General features: G+C 34.0%; 1 protein-coding gene across 1 annotated transcript; it reads right to left on the bottom strand.

The window, feature by feature from the left end:
* Positions 1–2,849: 2,849 nt before the first annotated feature.
* On the bottom strand, positions 2,850–4,967 carry LOC107815580 (bidirectional sugar transporter SWEET6a-like). The gene is made up of 6 exons (XM_016641190.2): positions 4,778–4,967; positions 4,198–4,234; positions 3,789–4,005; positions 3,519–3,680; positions 3,270–3,389; positions 2,850–3,178 (listed from the first exon to the last, which is right to left on the bottom strand). Exons 1-6 carry the CDS (start codon positions 4,821–4,823, stop codon positions 3,059–3,061), a joined length of 702 nt encoding a protein of 233 aa, XP_016496676.1. The 5' UTR covers positions 4,824–4,967; the 3' UTR covers positions 2,850–3,058.
* Between the last annotated feature and the right edge of the window lie 11,587 nt (positions 4,968–16,554).

Here is a 16,554-nt window from a genome sequence, read left to right as displayed (position 1 = left end):
CACCATTTTGTTAGGGAGTATAGGGAGCACTAACCTCATGTATAATACTATTTTTCTCACAAAAGGCTTCTAGAGTATTAGTACTATATTCACCACCCTTGTCATACCTACGTCTCTTGATTTTTCTGTCTAATTGATTCGCTACTTCTGCCTTGTATTTCAAAAATATGCTTTCAGCCTCATCTTTTGATTTAAGAAGATATACCTTAGTGTATCTAGAAAAGTCATCTACAAAGGTGATGTAGTATTTCTTTCCACCCTTACTAACAATGTTCTTGAAATCTTCTAAGTCTGAATGTACTAGTTCACGCAATTCTATTTTTCTACTAGTTACATTCTTAAAAGGGTTTTTGGTATGTTTTGCTTCTACACAAACAGGACACTTAGAAAAATTATCAACATTAACTGCAGGAATTAATTCCATTTTTCTAAGTTTTTTAATTGAAGCAATATTAACATGACCTAGTCTACCATGCCACAAATCAATAGACTCAGCAATATAAGCAGAATTGAAAGTACTAGCATTATTAGTAATCTCTTGAGCAATGTTCCGTACAAATAAACCCCCACTAAGGTAAATCCCAACAAAGTCTTTCCCACAAGAAATAACAACGTTATCAGATTCAAAAATAAGTTTAAGACCTGCTTTGTTGAGAAGCGCACCAAAAACTATGTTTCTACGAAGGGAGGGTACATACAGAACATTATTCAAGGCTAAGGTTTTTCCAAAAGTTAACTTAAGTAGAACTTTTCCTTTACCCATAAATCCAGCTATAGTGAAGTTACCCATTTAGACACACTTGCCATCAACAGATTCCTCAAAGTCATGAAACAGCTCCTTGTTAGCGCAAATGTGCCTTGAAGCGCCTGTGTCTAGTATCCAGTCATTCTTGTTAGCCATCATGCTCGCCTCAAAAACCACAGCAGCAATGACATCACCACCCTCAGTAAGGTTAGCTTGGACTGGAGCTTTTCCTCCATTCTTTGAGTTTTGTCCTTGTCTCTGATTGCACTGAAAGGCCTTGTGACCAATTTTGCCGTAGACATAGCAAGGTCCTTTCGACTTTTGAATATGGCACTCCGGCTTATTGAAGTAATTCTGCTTCTTCACATGTCCTTTCTTCTAGCCTTTCTTCTGTTTTCTTTTAAACCTATCTTTCACAAAGGTACAAGAAGATTCCACAAGGTTAGCTTTAGAAGAATTAAGAGAGAGAGATTTCATCTTATCCTTAAGCCGTTCAGACTCCTCATCTTTGAGACGGTTTGCTTCCTCAGTCCTCATGTGACTGATCAGTTCTTGAAGAGTTAAATTGTTCTTCTTGTGTTTCAGTTGATTCCTGCAATCACTCCAGAAAGGTAAAAACTTTCCAAGCAGAACATTAGCCTGAAGAATCTCACACATCTCCATGCCCTCATTCAAAACATCAACAGTCAAGTTCTCATACTCGTGAACCTGTTCCATGATTGGCTTATCATCAACCATCTGAAACTTGATCCACTTTCCAACGACATACTTCTTTTTTCCTGCATCATCAACACCATATTTTTTCTTCAAATTGTCCCATATGACTTTAGCAGATTTATAATTTATAAACAAATCAAAGAGAGGGTTAGTCATATGGTTAAGCAGATGCCCTCTTACTGTTTTATTATCCTTTTCAAATTTCTTCTTAGCAGTATCATCAGCAACAACAGTATTAACATCATTAGAACTATCAATAACAATATCAGCAGGAGGAGTGTTAAACAAAACATAATCAACTTCTAATTGTTCAAAGAAAATTAAAAGTTTCTAGGACCAAAGTTTATAATTGTTTCCATCTAAAGGCTCAAGCTTTGAGAGATCAGGAAGTATTTTGTTCAAAGTGGTGGCCGTTAGTCAATATTATATCGAAATCACTTTCAAATTGTAAGAAAAATGAGTAGATAATATTGACTAAGAACAGAAAGGAAAAAATAACAACTTATCAAAAATACTGTGTCGTGGCAAGCCACTGCCTTGAAAGCGATTTCGGCCCATCATTGAGACCGGTTGCCCCCCAAGGTTCCACAGCACCTCCAAACACGTGCACTCGTGGCTGGAAGTTTAGAATTTGCACAAAACAGTTGCTCAGAAAGAAGAGAAGATGAAGGCATTTTCTGTGTTGGATAATTCACAAAGAAGACTGCCTTTTTATAGGCAAAGTTGTTGGACAACTACAGATGAAGGAATTAATCAGCTGTTACAGAAATTAAAATGTTGTAGGAAGAAAGTAATGATTAGCAAGATGAATTCTTGGTTAAGAATTAAGTGAATATGATGGATAATGACCATCCTATTTATAGGCAATTAGGGAGGTTGCATGTATGACAAATGTGGAGAGTCTTTTAACACTTGTCCAAATATATTAGTCCACTTAGCTTCAATATTAACAAGTGTACCTAGTCTTGCATGTATGAAGACACCCACTTGTCAAAGCCATTCAACACTTGGCTTTAAGGCTTCATGCAAGAAGCCACTTGGAAATAGATAGAAAGAACACTTGTAAAATAAAAAAGACCGATGACTATTGATTGTAAATGAATCTTTAAAAAGAAATCTTTGACTGTGCATTATAAATAATACCGACAAAGATATCTCATTATTGTTTGTTGTGAAACTTTGCAGGAAACCCATGTACTGGTACTGATCACGTTCAATGGTATTGCAAAAGATTGGAGTACTCCAAATGATTGCAAACTCGAATAATACTAACTGCCAATCGAAGGCTCAATACAACAGAAAATACTCGTCTTGCACCACATATTGCTGCCCCATGTAAATTCATAGAACTAGTTGGAATAAAGTTTATTCTAAAGGTGGCAAAATTCAATAATAAACCGGAGAATAGCTGAAACTGAGTATAAAGAATGAATTAACACTTGCTAAAACTTGCAGAAAACTGAACTATGAGAAAATGTAAAACATCCGGAGTGTAAATGCCGCATAATATTTTGGGGGAATATAGGATAAGGGATAAAAGAAAAAGTAAAACAAAATCTAAGAGAATCATAGTCTTCTGTTGAGAGATGGGGGAAATCAGACGTTGTATGCGAGCTCCACGGTAGCCTGCTTCTCGTCCTCTTTCTTTGGATTGCGGTAAATGAAGAGCAACAGCAGCTGAATCAAACCTAATAGTGCTCCAATTCCATTTCCAGTCTACACAATCACAGCATTACACCCAATCAGTATACATATTCCACTTGAGTATGGAATTTAAGAAAAAAATTCAGTAGAAAATTAGACTAACCAAGATGTAGGGGTCAAACTTGAGGAGAGCATAGCCGGCCCAGCAGATTCCATTGAGGAAGCATGCTACGGAAAGCCACGTAGGCAAGAATTCAGCGCTCTTTGTTCTGATTACCTTAAACTGTATTCAGCAAAAAACCAGAAAAATTAGCCAGAGTACAAGTAGTATATGACAAAAAAAAAAAAACATACTAGTTTGATATAGTGTATGAAATTGATCACAGCAAAACTAGGTAGAACTTGTACATACCATGACCGATAAAGGAGCTCCATACATACAAATTCCAAAGATGGTACAGATAATTCCCACGATCATGGTTCTATTTGCGGTGGTGTGTAACCCTAGCATGGTTCCAACTACGATGGCGGCAAGGCCCACGATTTCCACGAACAACATGCCAACTATGATTTTCTGAGATTGAAAACAAAGAAGTTTCATGAAATTAACCATATATAAGAGCTTAATTTTATACATATTCTAAAGTATAAATTCCGAATTAATTCAAAAAGTGTTAATTACCCGATTCTGTTTGCCGGCGTAGCAGAAAAATATGGAAAGATAGCACAACTGTAAGAAGAGACCAACGCTGTTGATGGAGACAACAAGGGGGCTGTGGGGATGAACAAAAGGCATGCCGTAGAAAATCCACATCATACAGTTCATTGTAGAAGCTATGTATGGCCATGGGTGGAATTCCTCTACCGATTTGTTTTTGAAGATTCGCCAAAATGTTGGTCTGATTACACAAAATTTTCAATTCAAATTAAATTGAACAAAAATAAAAAGGATAGGAACGACTTCTAGAGATTCAGAGTAACGCATTATAAATATAAATCTCTTTACAACAGCAGAAAAGAATACATGTATTATCAGATGAAATAGAGGGAATTTTAATTAAGCAAAGAGAGAGAGAATGAAGATAGCTTACATTGGCGAAGCAAAGAGGAAAAAAGATAAGAAATTGCCTGCAAATTAGAAGAGGAGAACATTAGAGAAACTTATATGAGCATGAACCTTATAAATTAATTTAATCAGGAAAACATAAAACACATATAATCAATCTGTATTATGTATATGAACAAACATGCATGAAACCATGACGTATGCATAATGCATGCATGTATGCATGCCAACAAACTGAATTCATACGTCCTGCGCCTAATCGTCCAGATTCTTCCATCAGTTCTTAGATTATGTAGTAGAATACTACTTGTATCCACAAAATTTTGATTAGCACAGAACAGTAATCGGAATATCACAGAAAACATAGATTTAAAACCACGGTTCGGTACCATAAATTTAACGAAATTGCAGTTTCAGCATTAAATTCATTCACCAATACGAATCTATTAGGTAACAGAGAACAGCAACTAGAGAATAAATTCAAACAATTTCAATCAACTTAAACTACAAACAACTCTAACAGAGAAGCTAGCTCTCAATATACAAAAATCAAAATCTGCATTGCGAAAAAAAAACAGAATAGAAGAAAGGATTAAAGTGCGAACCAAGAATGCCGACGATAAAACGAATTTGATCTGTACTCATCGCCATCTTCGATTGCCTTTGAGAAACAGAGCACGAACTAACAGAGAAATTAAGGAGAAACGAAGAGAGTAAAAGTGTGTGAGTTGTGAGTGTTGAGGGAGGGAAGAAGTGCGTGTTGATTATATAGATATCAGAAAAATAGCAGTGTTTGAGTTGAACTGCGCCGCAAATAATCCAGTTTTTAAACTAATTTGGATTCTTCTCTCTTTCTCCTTTTTCGTTTCTTTCATCTACTCATCCTATTTTATCCAGAACTTTGTTTAAAATCCTCTCCTATTTACACTAGGTTTATTATTTGCAATTTTTTTCTTTACTAATATTGTCTACATTTGTCTTTTTATTTTCTTGAACGAGGATAAGGATAAGGTCTGCGTACACACTACCCTCCCCCTACTAGCGAGATTTTACTAGGTTGTTGTTGTTGTTGTTTTGATTTATTCCGAATTTACTTATATCTAGCTTGGGTATACACCAAATCATAGTTTAATTTTATGAAGTAAGAAATATTTATACGATTAGGTCATTTATAAGATAATTTTTGGTGAATTTCTATAATACTATACATTAAATATTTCAGTGAACTAATAATATTGCAATGTTTAATATTGTCCGATAAAGTTATTCATGCAACCAGTGCGGATAAATTCTTTGGCTTTTTTTTCTGTATATATATCTTATAGTATGAAAAATGTTACTCTAATTACTTTCAACAGACTATCACGCAAAAAGAGGGGGCGGTGGGTGTTTCGTTTAGTTAGTTACAGTAGGTTACGTTATTGGTATCCTTTTCCAGCTTATTTGCAAATAAGTACCCCTTTCCTTTCCTAATTCAAATTGATTACTACATCAGCTACGTATGTACCCCGGCCCGCAAGAAATAATATTCTCCCGTTTCATATTATATAAGTTAGTTTGACTTGGCATGGAGTTTAAGAAAAAAAAAATTTGAAACTTGTGGTATTAAAAATTTAAGGGATAAAAAGTTTGTGGGGCCATAACATTTATATGACTATAAAAGCTTCTCATTAGAGTAAATGGGTAAAATAAAAGAGTTTAAAGTTGAATTATTTTCAAATTTAGAAATGTATCATTTATTTTGGAACAAACAAAAAAGAAAAGTACTTCATTTAATATGAAACGGAGGGAGTAAGAAGATAAAAAATTGGCTGAAAATCAGTAATCCTATTCTATTTACTTACTAATTTAACTCATAATATGAATTATAACTTAGCCCAACTTTTGATAGAGAAAGCAAAGTTATGAGATACATATACTGGTGGAACATAGGTAACCGATAGAAATAATCGAGGCAAACTGATTCGGACACTCACGTGACATACAGCTTCATCGAGTATTTTTTACTGAGGATATTTTGGTCATAAATTTTGCCAAAATATTTTTGGATTTTTTTGGCAAATACATATTTGTTCATAAATTTTATGCATATGTTGGCAAATTTTCAAAACTCAAATTCCAAAACCAACTCAAGAGCTTGTTTTGGCCCAAAATATTACTATCATATTTTTTAAAAATTGTCCCAAACTTTTGTATTTTATAAAAGAGCCAACCATTTATTATTTTGTAATAATACTGTTTCGTCATCTCAGTCATCTGATAGTTTATTATATAGTTCATTATAAAAATGATAATTTTGTACCAAATATATTTATGTCCAGGACTATGGTTTGCGATAATATAATGAATGTTATTGATGAAGGTAATGTTGGGTATTTCTGATAGTTTTTATAACTTGTGGGTATAAGACATGTTTCATGTTTTCTTTAAAAAAAAAAGTAAAATATGTTTTGAAAACTGATGTCCAAACACATTTTCATCTTCAAACCAAACTTCGCTCAAATCAGATTTTTCAAAATAAATTTAGGAATCTATGGCGAATGCTAGCTAAATATGTGTATTAATACCGTGAGGAAGCGGATAAGTAGGAAAAAATATCTTAAGACTCAACAAAATTAATAGACTAAAGATATTTCTTGTCTAACTAGAATTATGATAATTAAAGTTATTATTCCCCTTATTTTATAAATTTCGACACCAGTTATAAAAATAATTGTGGTAAGTGCCGTCGGCGAAAATTGAGACAGCATAAGTTATTGATGATGATCCGTATTTCCGTACCTCCAGTCTTTGCAAATTGCAAACAAAAGGCTCTTTAATTTCGTGCAATCATACTTTCACTTATTCAAACGCAAGCTTTCAAGCTAAAATTAGAACTAGGGGGTTTATGGTTCGGTTTGAATCGGTTTTTCTCTAAGAAGAAACCAAATTAAGTAAGTCGGTTTTTCAAATATTAGAATCAAACCAAACCAATTAAGTCGATTTTTTCTCGATTTGGTTTATGTCGGTTTTTCGGTTTTTTCGGTTATTTGTCGGTTTTTTCTTAAATATAAGACATACACTACCAAACACACATTTCGGCGACCACATTTTCAACGTAACACTATCAAATCAATTGCCCTTTGAGAAATCTATTGTTTACCAAGATATATTGATGATAATTGAATCAAATAGTGATGAATATTTTAAGAACTCAATTAAAAATATATTATTTTTAAAATGAAATAGATTCTTACACTTAACAAAAGAAAACTACTAATTAAACTAGAATGTAAAGGTAAAGAACTGTACTAAAAGTGCAAACGATTAATATTTACTATAAAAATTTTAAAACTTTGTATAAAAGTATACATATATATAGGTGTAATAATAAATTTAAAATAGCTACTCCTATATTCGGTTTGGTTCATTTTTTTTTATAACTAAAACCAAACCAAATTTGATCGGTTTTTAAATTTCAAAACCAAAACCAAACCAAACAAAAAAATATCGATTTTTTTGGTCGGTTTTTTTGGTTTTCAGTTTGGTTCGGGTTTTCGGATTTTTATGAACACCCTATTTAGAACCAATGATAATAATAAAATTCCCATTTGATATGTCCTTTTTCCCCCTCATAATTCTTGTATAATTACAACATTAAGTAAATAAATAGATCTTGGGTCCAACTCAAATAAAAAAATTATATCATGAGGTAAGGATTGTCCAATAACACATATATAACAATATATAGTTCATTCTATCAACAAGTGTGTGGCACTTAATACTATCATCGTACCCATAATTAGAGCGTGGACAATATAATATGTGATCTAATGCTGAACAATAATTGCCTTCCAAGCAATAGACCCGGGTTTGACTCCTGGCAGACGCATTTCTTTTTCCTATTTTTTCTATGATTTCTATGGTGATACTAATATTGTCTTCTTTTGTCTTTTTGTTTCTTGAGCCGAGGGTCTTTCAGAAACAGTCTCTCTACTCCTTCAGGGTAGGGATAAGGTCTGCGTATACACTACCCTCTCCATACCCCACTAATGAGATTTTACTGGCTTGTTGTTGTTGTTGTAACGCTGAACAATATAAGGAATGTGGCTCCAATATGTTTATACCAAATTAACAATGTAAGACGTGTCTTTTATACACACATTTATTATCCTTCAAAATTTTGCAACTAATGCTCATACAATTTTCTAACTCCTAAGTCCTAACCGAAGAAAAATGGAGAATTGACATAAAATACATCAAATGCTACAGTAGATTTGCAAGTGAATAGTTTGATACGAAATTTCAGTAACAAAACTATATTCTTGTCACTTGTCAGTAAAATCAATTTTCCACATTCTCACGCATATTTGATACTTTAAGGAGATGAAGAGGAACATCGATTTGCACTAAGTGAAATTGAAGCATATATATATCGTTAACCGCGTCTATAAATAAAAACGTTTTGTTATTGTATCTACTTTTAAATTAGAGGAATTTTTAGAAACCACTATTGTTTAGTAGTTATTAATTTTCTAGAGCTATCATATACATTATTACTTCCTATAACTACTATTCAGTTGTTATGGTAGTGTATTCGCTATATTCGCGTTGTTGTATTCATGAATACAACTGTAAAAAGCGCTTAAAATTAGGGCATTCCAGTTGTACGCGCATGTATTCACAAGTATTCACGCCATGTGTTCATGAATACAACATTAAAAAGTGCCTAAAATTAGGGCAGTCAGTTGTACGCGCATGTATTCACATATATTCGCGCTGCTGTATTCATGAATACATCAGTAAAAAGCACCTAAAATCAGGGCGATCCAGCTGTATGCGCATGTATTCACATGTATTCGCGCCATGTATTCATGAATACAGTAATGTCAATCACCTTAAAAATAAATATGTCCAGATGTCTAAGAGAGAGAGAAAACATAAATAGCATATTTCATGTCTCAATGGTAATATATAGCATAAATATTTATTTTGCTATAAAATATAAAAAATAGCTATAGAAAATAATATTATAAATAATTTTAGTTTACAATAAATAGGATGTATACCTCTGCTATAAGAGGTAAAATTTCCTTTAAATTATATGACACGAGTGTACAACAGAAAGAGACTGAAGAACAAAAAGAGCTGTATTCTGTGCTTATTTAGGCTCTTTAAAGCCGTCGGCCCAACTGGAGATTCTCACCTATTGATAGCCCAATGTATTCTGAACTTAGTAAGAAAAAAGTGAAAATAGCACGCTAGTCAGTTTTCGGATTGATAATAGAAAAATGGTCAGTATTTATAAAGTTATTAAAAAATACTGTTTTGCTGAAACACAAAAAGTTCCAGTATAATATGCAGGATTATAAAGCTCATACGTATAAACTTTCAGCATATAATGTTGGAACTCTACCACACAGAAAGTTCCTGCATAATATGATGGATTATGGAGCTACTACATATAAAATTCTCGCATATTATATTGGAACTCTGGCACATTATGAAATTCTAGCAGATATGTTGGAAGCTCATATGTAAAAATTCTAGCAGAAAAATGGTAAGTATTTATAAAGTTATTGAAAAATACTCATTGTTTTGCTGAAACACGAAAAGTTTCAGCATAATATGCAGGATTATAGAGCTCATACGTATAAACTTTCAGCATATAATGTTGGAACTCTACCACACGGAAAGTTCCTGCATAATATGATGGATTATGGAGCTACTACATATAAAATTCTCGCATATTATGTTGGAACTCCAGGACATTATGAAATTCTAGCAGATATGTTGGAAGCTCATATGTAAAAGTTCGAACTCCGGCATATTATGCTCCGGATTTTAAAGGATGTTCTTGTTCAAATTTTATCTTTACATGAAAAAGTGGCTAAATTTTAATTAATTTTGAAACTGTGATTATTGTTCAATTACCAATTATAAATCTGGTTATTTCTGGAAAAAAAATGACTCAGGACTTGGTGGGCGTTACTAGCCCAATTAGCAGACTTCACTCAAGTCATGCCATTTTCGGCATAGTAGCAAAGACTAGCCACTTTTTTAGCTTTACAATTGAAAAATAGTTGCTGTCATGAAGTTCCAAATTTTACTGTGTGAAATTCCATGACAATATCCTCGAGCTGTGGAATTTGAAACTCCAGGACAATAGCTATTTTAAATTACAAGAGTTGAAAAGTGGCTATTTGTAAAAATGGTTGTACTGGTTTCCATTCACAGTACAATTTGGCAGGCAGGAAAGCGAAAACCCAAGTTGGTTTGAAATTGAAACTGAAAGAAAAAGAAGAAAAAAACTTATCATCACATATAGTTGTTTCAAACCAATAAATACACAATACATGTCTTGTATACATATATACTTATATTATATATCATGGTCGTTTAATATTTATTTTCACTTTTCTTTGTGATTCTTAGTTCTTAAGAGTTATTAATTTGACTCGATGTCAAATGAGTTGGGAAAAAAATTTCTATTTATTACAAAGAAAAAGAGATGAAGCTTGCTCAGAAGCTTTAATGGTGATTCTCGAGAGTTCTGAGAGGAAAATATTTGAGAGAATGAAATGAATTGTAAAATGAAACTTCACTCTTTGTCATTATTATATTGTGTATAAATGTACATGTATGACAGATGTGATACCACTACAGATATAACTAACTCCACATAACTACACATAACTATATGCTGACTCAGCACAGTACAAATGGTAGAAATAATACTCCTAATAATTAACTACATCTCAATCCCCTCATCCCCTGCCCCCTCTCAAGTTGGATGGGAGGATCTCACGGCCAACTTGCCAAGAACAACAGAATGCTCAACTCATGTGAGGGCTTTAGTAAGAATGTCAGCCAATTGGTCAGTAGTGGCTACATGGTGGAAAGAGATTAGACCCCCTGGAGTTTGTTCCTTACAAAGTGACAGTGTACTTCAATATGCTTTGTCTACTCATGGAACACATGATTGTGAGCAATATGGATGTCAGATTGGCTATCATAAAAGACTGCAATAGGACTGGACTGTGGGATAGTGAGCTCTTCAAACAACCTGCTTAGCCACACCAGTTCCCCGAAAACTTTTCTGAGGGATCTGTATTCAGCTTCAACTAAGGACAAGGAAATAGCCTCTTGTTTCTTGGACTTCCAGCTAATGGGACTATCTCCCACTAGAACAATATAACCAGTGACAAATCTCCTAGATCAGGACAGGCTGCCCAGTCAGAGTCACAGTAGGCAGAGATGGAGCAATCAACGTTGTTGGAGAAAAATATCCCTTGTGTGAGATCCTTCTTGAGGTATTTGAGAAGATGGAAAACTGCGGTTAAGTGTGTATCTCTAGGTACCTACATGAATTGGTTGAGGAGCTGCACAATGTAGGCTATATCCAGCCTGGTGTTAGTTAGGAAATTCAGTTCGCCCACTAGTTTTTTGTGGTATATGGGATCTAGGAGAAGAGTGCCTTAATCAGCCTTAAATTTCAAAGCAGGATTAAGAGGGGAAGATAAGTTGTTGTAGGCAAAGCAGTCATACTCCTTTAACAAATCCAAGGCAAACTTTCTTTGAGAAATGATAACACCATCTGGCTAGTAAAGAACCTCCAAACCCAAGAAGTAGTGAAGTCTCCCTAGGTCCTTGATCTAAACTGCTTGTCAAGAAATGCCTTTAAGTTGGCTATCTCAACTGAATCAGTACCAGTGATGATAACATCATCAATATACACAGCTACAAAGATAGTGGAGGATGAGCTCTTCTTAAAGAAAAACGAATAGTCATTTTCAGAATGCGTGTACCCCATTAATGATAGGGCTTTAATTAGCTTGGCATACCACTATTTGCTGGCTTGTTTCAGCCCATACAAAAACTTGTTTAACTTGCATACCATCTTGTGAGAACTAGATAGAAGACTTGTGGGCACCTCCATAAATACATCTTCATATAAGTCACCACGGAGGAATGTATTATTTACATCAAGTTGAAATATATCCCAACCTTTCTTCATAATAACAGTGACTAAAAGTCTAATTGTTGTCATCGTGACAACATGAGAAAAGGTCTCTGTATAGCAACTCATGCCTGTTGAGTATACCATTTCACCACTAATATAGCCTTAAATCTCTCAATAATTCCATCTGCTTTATGCTTGACTTTATAAACCCACTTGCAGCCTGTTACTTATTTTTCAGCTGGCAAGGGTACTAAGTCCCAAGTGTGGTTGGCATGAAGAGCCTCAAATTCCTGTGCCATGGTTGCTTATCATGCAGGATTAAGTAATGCCTCTCCATATTAGGATGGTTCACTATCATTACAAACATTTGTCACCAAGTGCTAACTCTCAGAACACAAGACATCAGGGAGGACATAGTTATGATTGTAGAAGAGTGTATTTAAAGAAGGTGAACATTGAGAAGTAGCGGTTGAGATGTGTTAGGCAAGGTAAAAATATAATCCTTGAGGTAAGCAGGAGTCTTATGTATTCTGTTGGATTTTCTGAGTATATGTATTTCTGATTGGGTAGATGTAGGTGAAGAATGGTTGGTAGCTTCATATGAAGCTGCAAGGATAGAAACATAGGGGGATGAGGTGTCTGATGTATGCAATGAAGTGTCATTAACAAGAGAGGATTCAAGGTGTTGATGCACACCTAGAGATGTGATACCTGCAGAAGTTTGAACATCAGGATGTGGACTGTCACTCTCAATGTAATTAGGAAAGGAAACTAATTTGAAGACATTATACATGGAAACATCCTTAGAAGCTACAGTAAAAAGAAAGACATTTTTATAGAACACTACATCTCTAGATATATGGATCTTCCTAGTGGCTAGGCTTAGGACTTTGTAACCCTTTATCCCAAAAGGCTAGCTCATAAAAACATGAGGAGTTGCCCTGGGCTCAAATTTGTCCATATGCACCTTAGGCACAGTTAGTAGTGGAAAATGGGCGGGTTTGGTCAGATTTAGGCGGGTTAAAAATAAGTTGAGTAAAAATAGGTTGGGTCTCAACCCGCCCATGTTTCATGTGGGTCAAAAACGGGTTGGATGTCAAACGGGCGGGTTGAATATGGATTAAAAGTGTAATTTTTCCCAAATACAATTTATAATTTTGCTTTTGCTAAAATTATTTGGTGGCATAATCTTAACTGGAATAATATATACTCTTTTTCATTAAATGTATTCAAATTTGACTATCATATTATAAACTTAAGTTACTCTTCCACAAAATATGACAGTTTTCATTTTCTTTAAGAAAATGTGTTTAATGCAAATCAAGAAATATCACTAATAATATTTGACTTTGTGCATTTTCTACTTTGTTCATATATTGTCATCAATGCAATTACTAACAAAATATGACTATGTACAAGTTCAATGCTGAAATATTTGCTCCATAACTAAAAAAAATGCTTTTTTTTTGTTTAAAAAGAAAGTACTCTTCTACCATACAAAAAGAAAGCACTCATTTTGTTGAAATGAAAGAAAATACTTTTTCTACATTATAAAAAATACTCATTTTTTTGAAATAAAAAAAAAATTTTCTACATCATGAAAAGAAAGTATTTTTATTGTTGAAATGAAAAAAAAATACTTTTTTACATCATGAAAAGAAAATACTCATTTTGTTGAAATGAAAAAGAAAGTATTCTAAATAATATTTTATTGAGTTGGTGGGGTTTGGGGGTTGGAATGGTAGTGGTGGGGTAAGTATGGGGTGAGGTAGAGTGGTTTGGGGGTGGGGGTGGGGGTATAGGGGTAGGTTGGTGGGATGGGAAATATGATGGGGAAGATTGAAAAAGAGTTTTGGAAAATATTTCCCCTTTTCTTGATAAGAAAAATAATTTTCTCTAATTTGAGAAAAATATTTTCCAAAACATTTAAGCCAACTATATATGGAAAAGTTGGAAGATAACCTCCATTTTACCTATGATACTCATATTTCTACGGGTGGAATATGGATTGAAGCCCAAATTTTATCCAACTTAAATATCACTCTCCCAACGCATTAAAATATGGGCGGGTTGATAAAATATGGGCTCATTTTGTCAACACTAGGCACAATAGAGTAGTAAAGACAACCAAAACTCCTCAAGTGAGAATAATTGGGTTTTCTTGTGATATTGAAGTTCAAAAGGACGTTTGTTGTTTAAGTTGGTAGTAGTTAATTTGTTAAGTAGGTATGTGGCTGTCAAAATATATTCTCTCCAATATCTAGATGGTAATTTGGATTGAAAAATAAGTGCCCTGGCAGTTTCAAGTAGATGTTTGTATTTTCTCTCCACTACCCATTTAGTGGCGGTGTATAAGGGCAGGTTTTATGATGAATAATACCTTTGGATTGATAAAATATGTTGGCTTCATGGCAGGTAAACTCCAATCCATTGTCAGATCTGATGTGTAGAAGTGTTGAATTGATTCTCAATCATGGTTACAAAGGCTTTAAGGACTTGTAAAGCATTGCTTTTACTGCTTAATAAATGTGTCCAAGTTGACCTGCTAAAATCATCCACGAATATGAGGAAGTATTTATAATTATTATGGATAGTTATATGGTGTTGATACCCAATTTTGTCCTATCTTTCCTTCAATTAATTTCTTTGTGTTTCTCTATCTTTAATACCTTGGACAAGTTATTTTATATAGTTCTTGCTTTTCAATAATTTTGCTTAAAATAATATTATAATACTATTATCAAATATAAAAGTATTAGATTTTATATGTTTAAAGTATTAAATTTTTAGTCCAGGTTATTAATACAAAGAAGCCCAAAGAAATTGATTTAAAAAAGGGAAAAGTCTACTAATTTCGGCCAACCCATTCTCTTTCATTAGCCCACTCTCCAATAGTCTAGACCAACCCAATTAGCCATCACCCAATTCCCATAGACCCAATACCAAGCCCAAATATCATTCCTAAAAGAACTTAAAGACTAAACTAGGTTTTCTTCTCATTGCCAGCAATGTCTCCTTCCCCCTTTTTGTAAACTTCACCATGGCAGACTATTCCCTCAGAATTGTTCCTTTATTTTTGTGAAACTCCGTACCCTCCCTCTCTCTCTCTCTCTCTCTCTCTCTCTCTCTCTCTCTCTCTCTTCATTGCGTTTCTCCATCCCTTTCCTGGCACAAGATTAAGTTAACACTAGAGGCCAAAGAACCTTTAAAATCTCTGAAAAGGCAGAAATAACAGAGATTCAAACGACTCTTTTTCAGACTCCACAATCAATCCATGACCTTTCTCCTCCAACAAAATTTGGAATTTCAAATTCAAATCAAAACCCTAGATCAGTGTTTTTCACCTATAAATACATTCTAAAGTCTCAGCCAAAAGACATGTTGGAAAATCTCGAAAAACTCAGTTTATATCATACTCCACTTTTATTTTAATCTCAAGCTTTACAATCTTTGGAAAACTTCTCATTATTTGGTCTCTATTTTTACATTCTCGAAACTAAGGAGTGGTAGATTCGAGCCCTCAAAGTCCTAGTTCATTGCCCCACAATAGCTAATGGAGTTTTAATTCGAGACTCTCGCAGTGGCTTCTCATAGAGACTCAACGCTACCACCACCACGTGGAGTCATTGCATACCATCTTCCTTAGAGCACCGGATAGCGAAAAAAATAAGCGAAACGCTTGAGGATGCCTATGACGTCTTTCATTTCTTTTCCTCATCATTCATGCTATTTACTTTACCTATGTGATTTCGGTTTATCTCCAACTTATGAAATTATATGTTAAAATTTGTATTAGCTTGGTGTAATTAGTTGTGTAGAATCTTTACTTCTTACTACCAATAATTTCAACTATCTAATCACATAAAATACAACCTTTAGATATATCAACTTAATTTTTCTTTTTCGAATGACACTTTCAAAGACTTTTTTAATGATGTTGAATTAGATTTTAGCAAACACAAGATGTTTAAGTCCAGCTGAGTAGTTCTCTAAAAGTACATATGAAGGATTTTCCCAAGACTTAACATTTTTGAAGAACGATTCTATAGCTATTGGGTTTATTAAAGGACTCTTTGAGGTTTAAACGCTTTTCTAGAAGAAATTGGCCAATATTAACGTCAAATGCTATTTTCCATCAAAATTCTATTTGGATTTGCCTTATATAATTAACCTATGTTTGGATGGTAACCGCAATTAACGGATCATATAGGGTACTTTGATAACCTTCCATATAGGATTAATTAGAATCCTTACTCATAATCTTTAAGTTAAGGCCATAAAAACGGATGTAACGACCTGGCCGGTCATTTCAGGAGTTACCGCCCTGTTTTTCCCTATTTCTACTTTTTATTATCTTGTTCAGCTGTATTATGTGATATCGGGTTCGTTGGTTGGGGCTCGGAGAGGTTTTGGAAGGATGAGACACTTAGTCTCTTTTGA

This window comes from Nicotiana tabacum, chromosome 3 (assembly GCF_000715075.1).
Source record: "Nicotiana tabacum cultivar K326 chromosome 3, ASM71507v2, whole genome shotgun sequence".
Taxonomy (NCBI): Eukaryota; Viridiplantae; Streptophyta; class Magnoliopsida; order Solanales; family Solanaceae; genus Nicotiana; species Nicotiana tabacum.
This window is presented reverse-complemented; position numbering and strand designations above follow the sequence as displayed.

Bases quoted from the DNA above. Each gene is read 5' to 3' on its own strand.
- LOC107815580 (XM_016641190.2), bottom strand. From the start codon at position 4,823: ATGGCGATGAGTACAGATCAAATTCGTTTTATCGTCGGCATTCTTG. The intron at 4,235-4,777 runs GTTCGCACTTTA...TCTAATTTGCAG, and splicing joins TTTTATCGTCGGCATTCTTG to GCAATTTCTTATCTTTTTTC. The intron at 4,006-4,197 runs GTAAGCTATCTT...TTGTGTAATCAG, and splicing joins TTCCTCTTTGCTTCGCCAAT to ACCAACATTTTGGCGAATCT.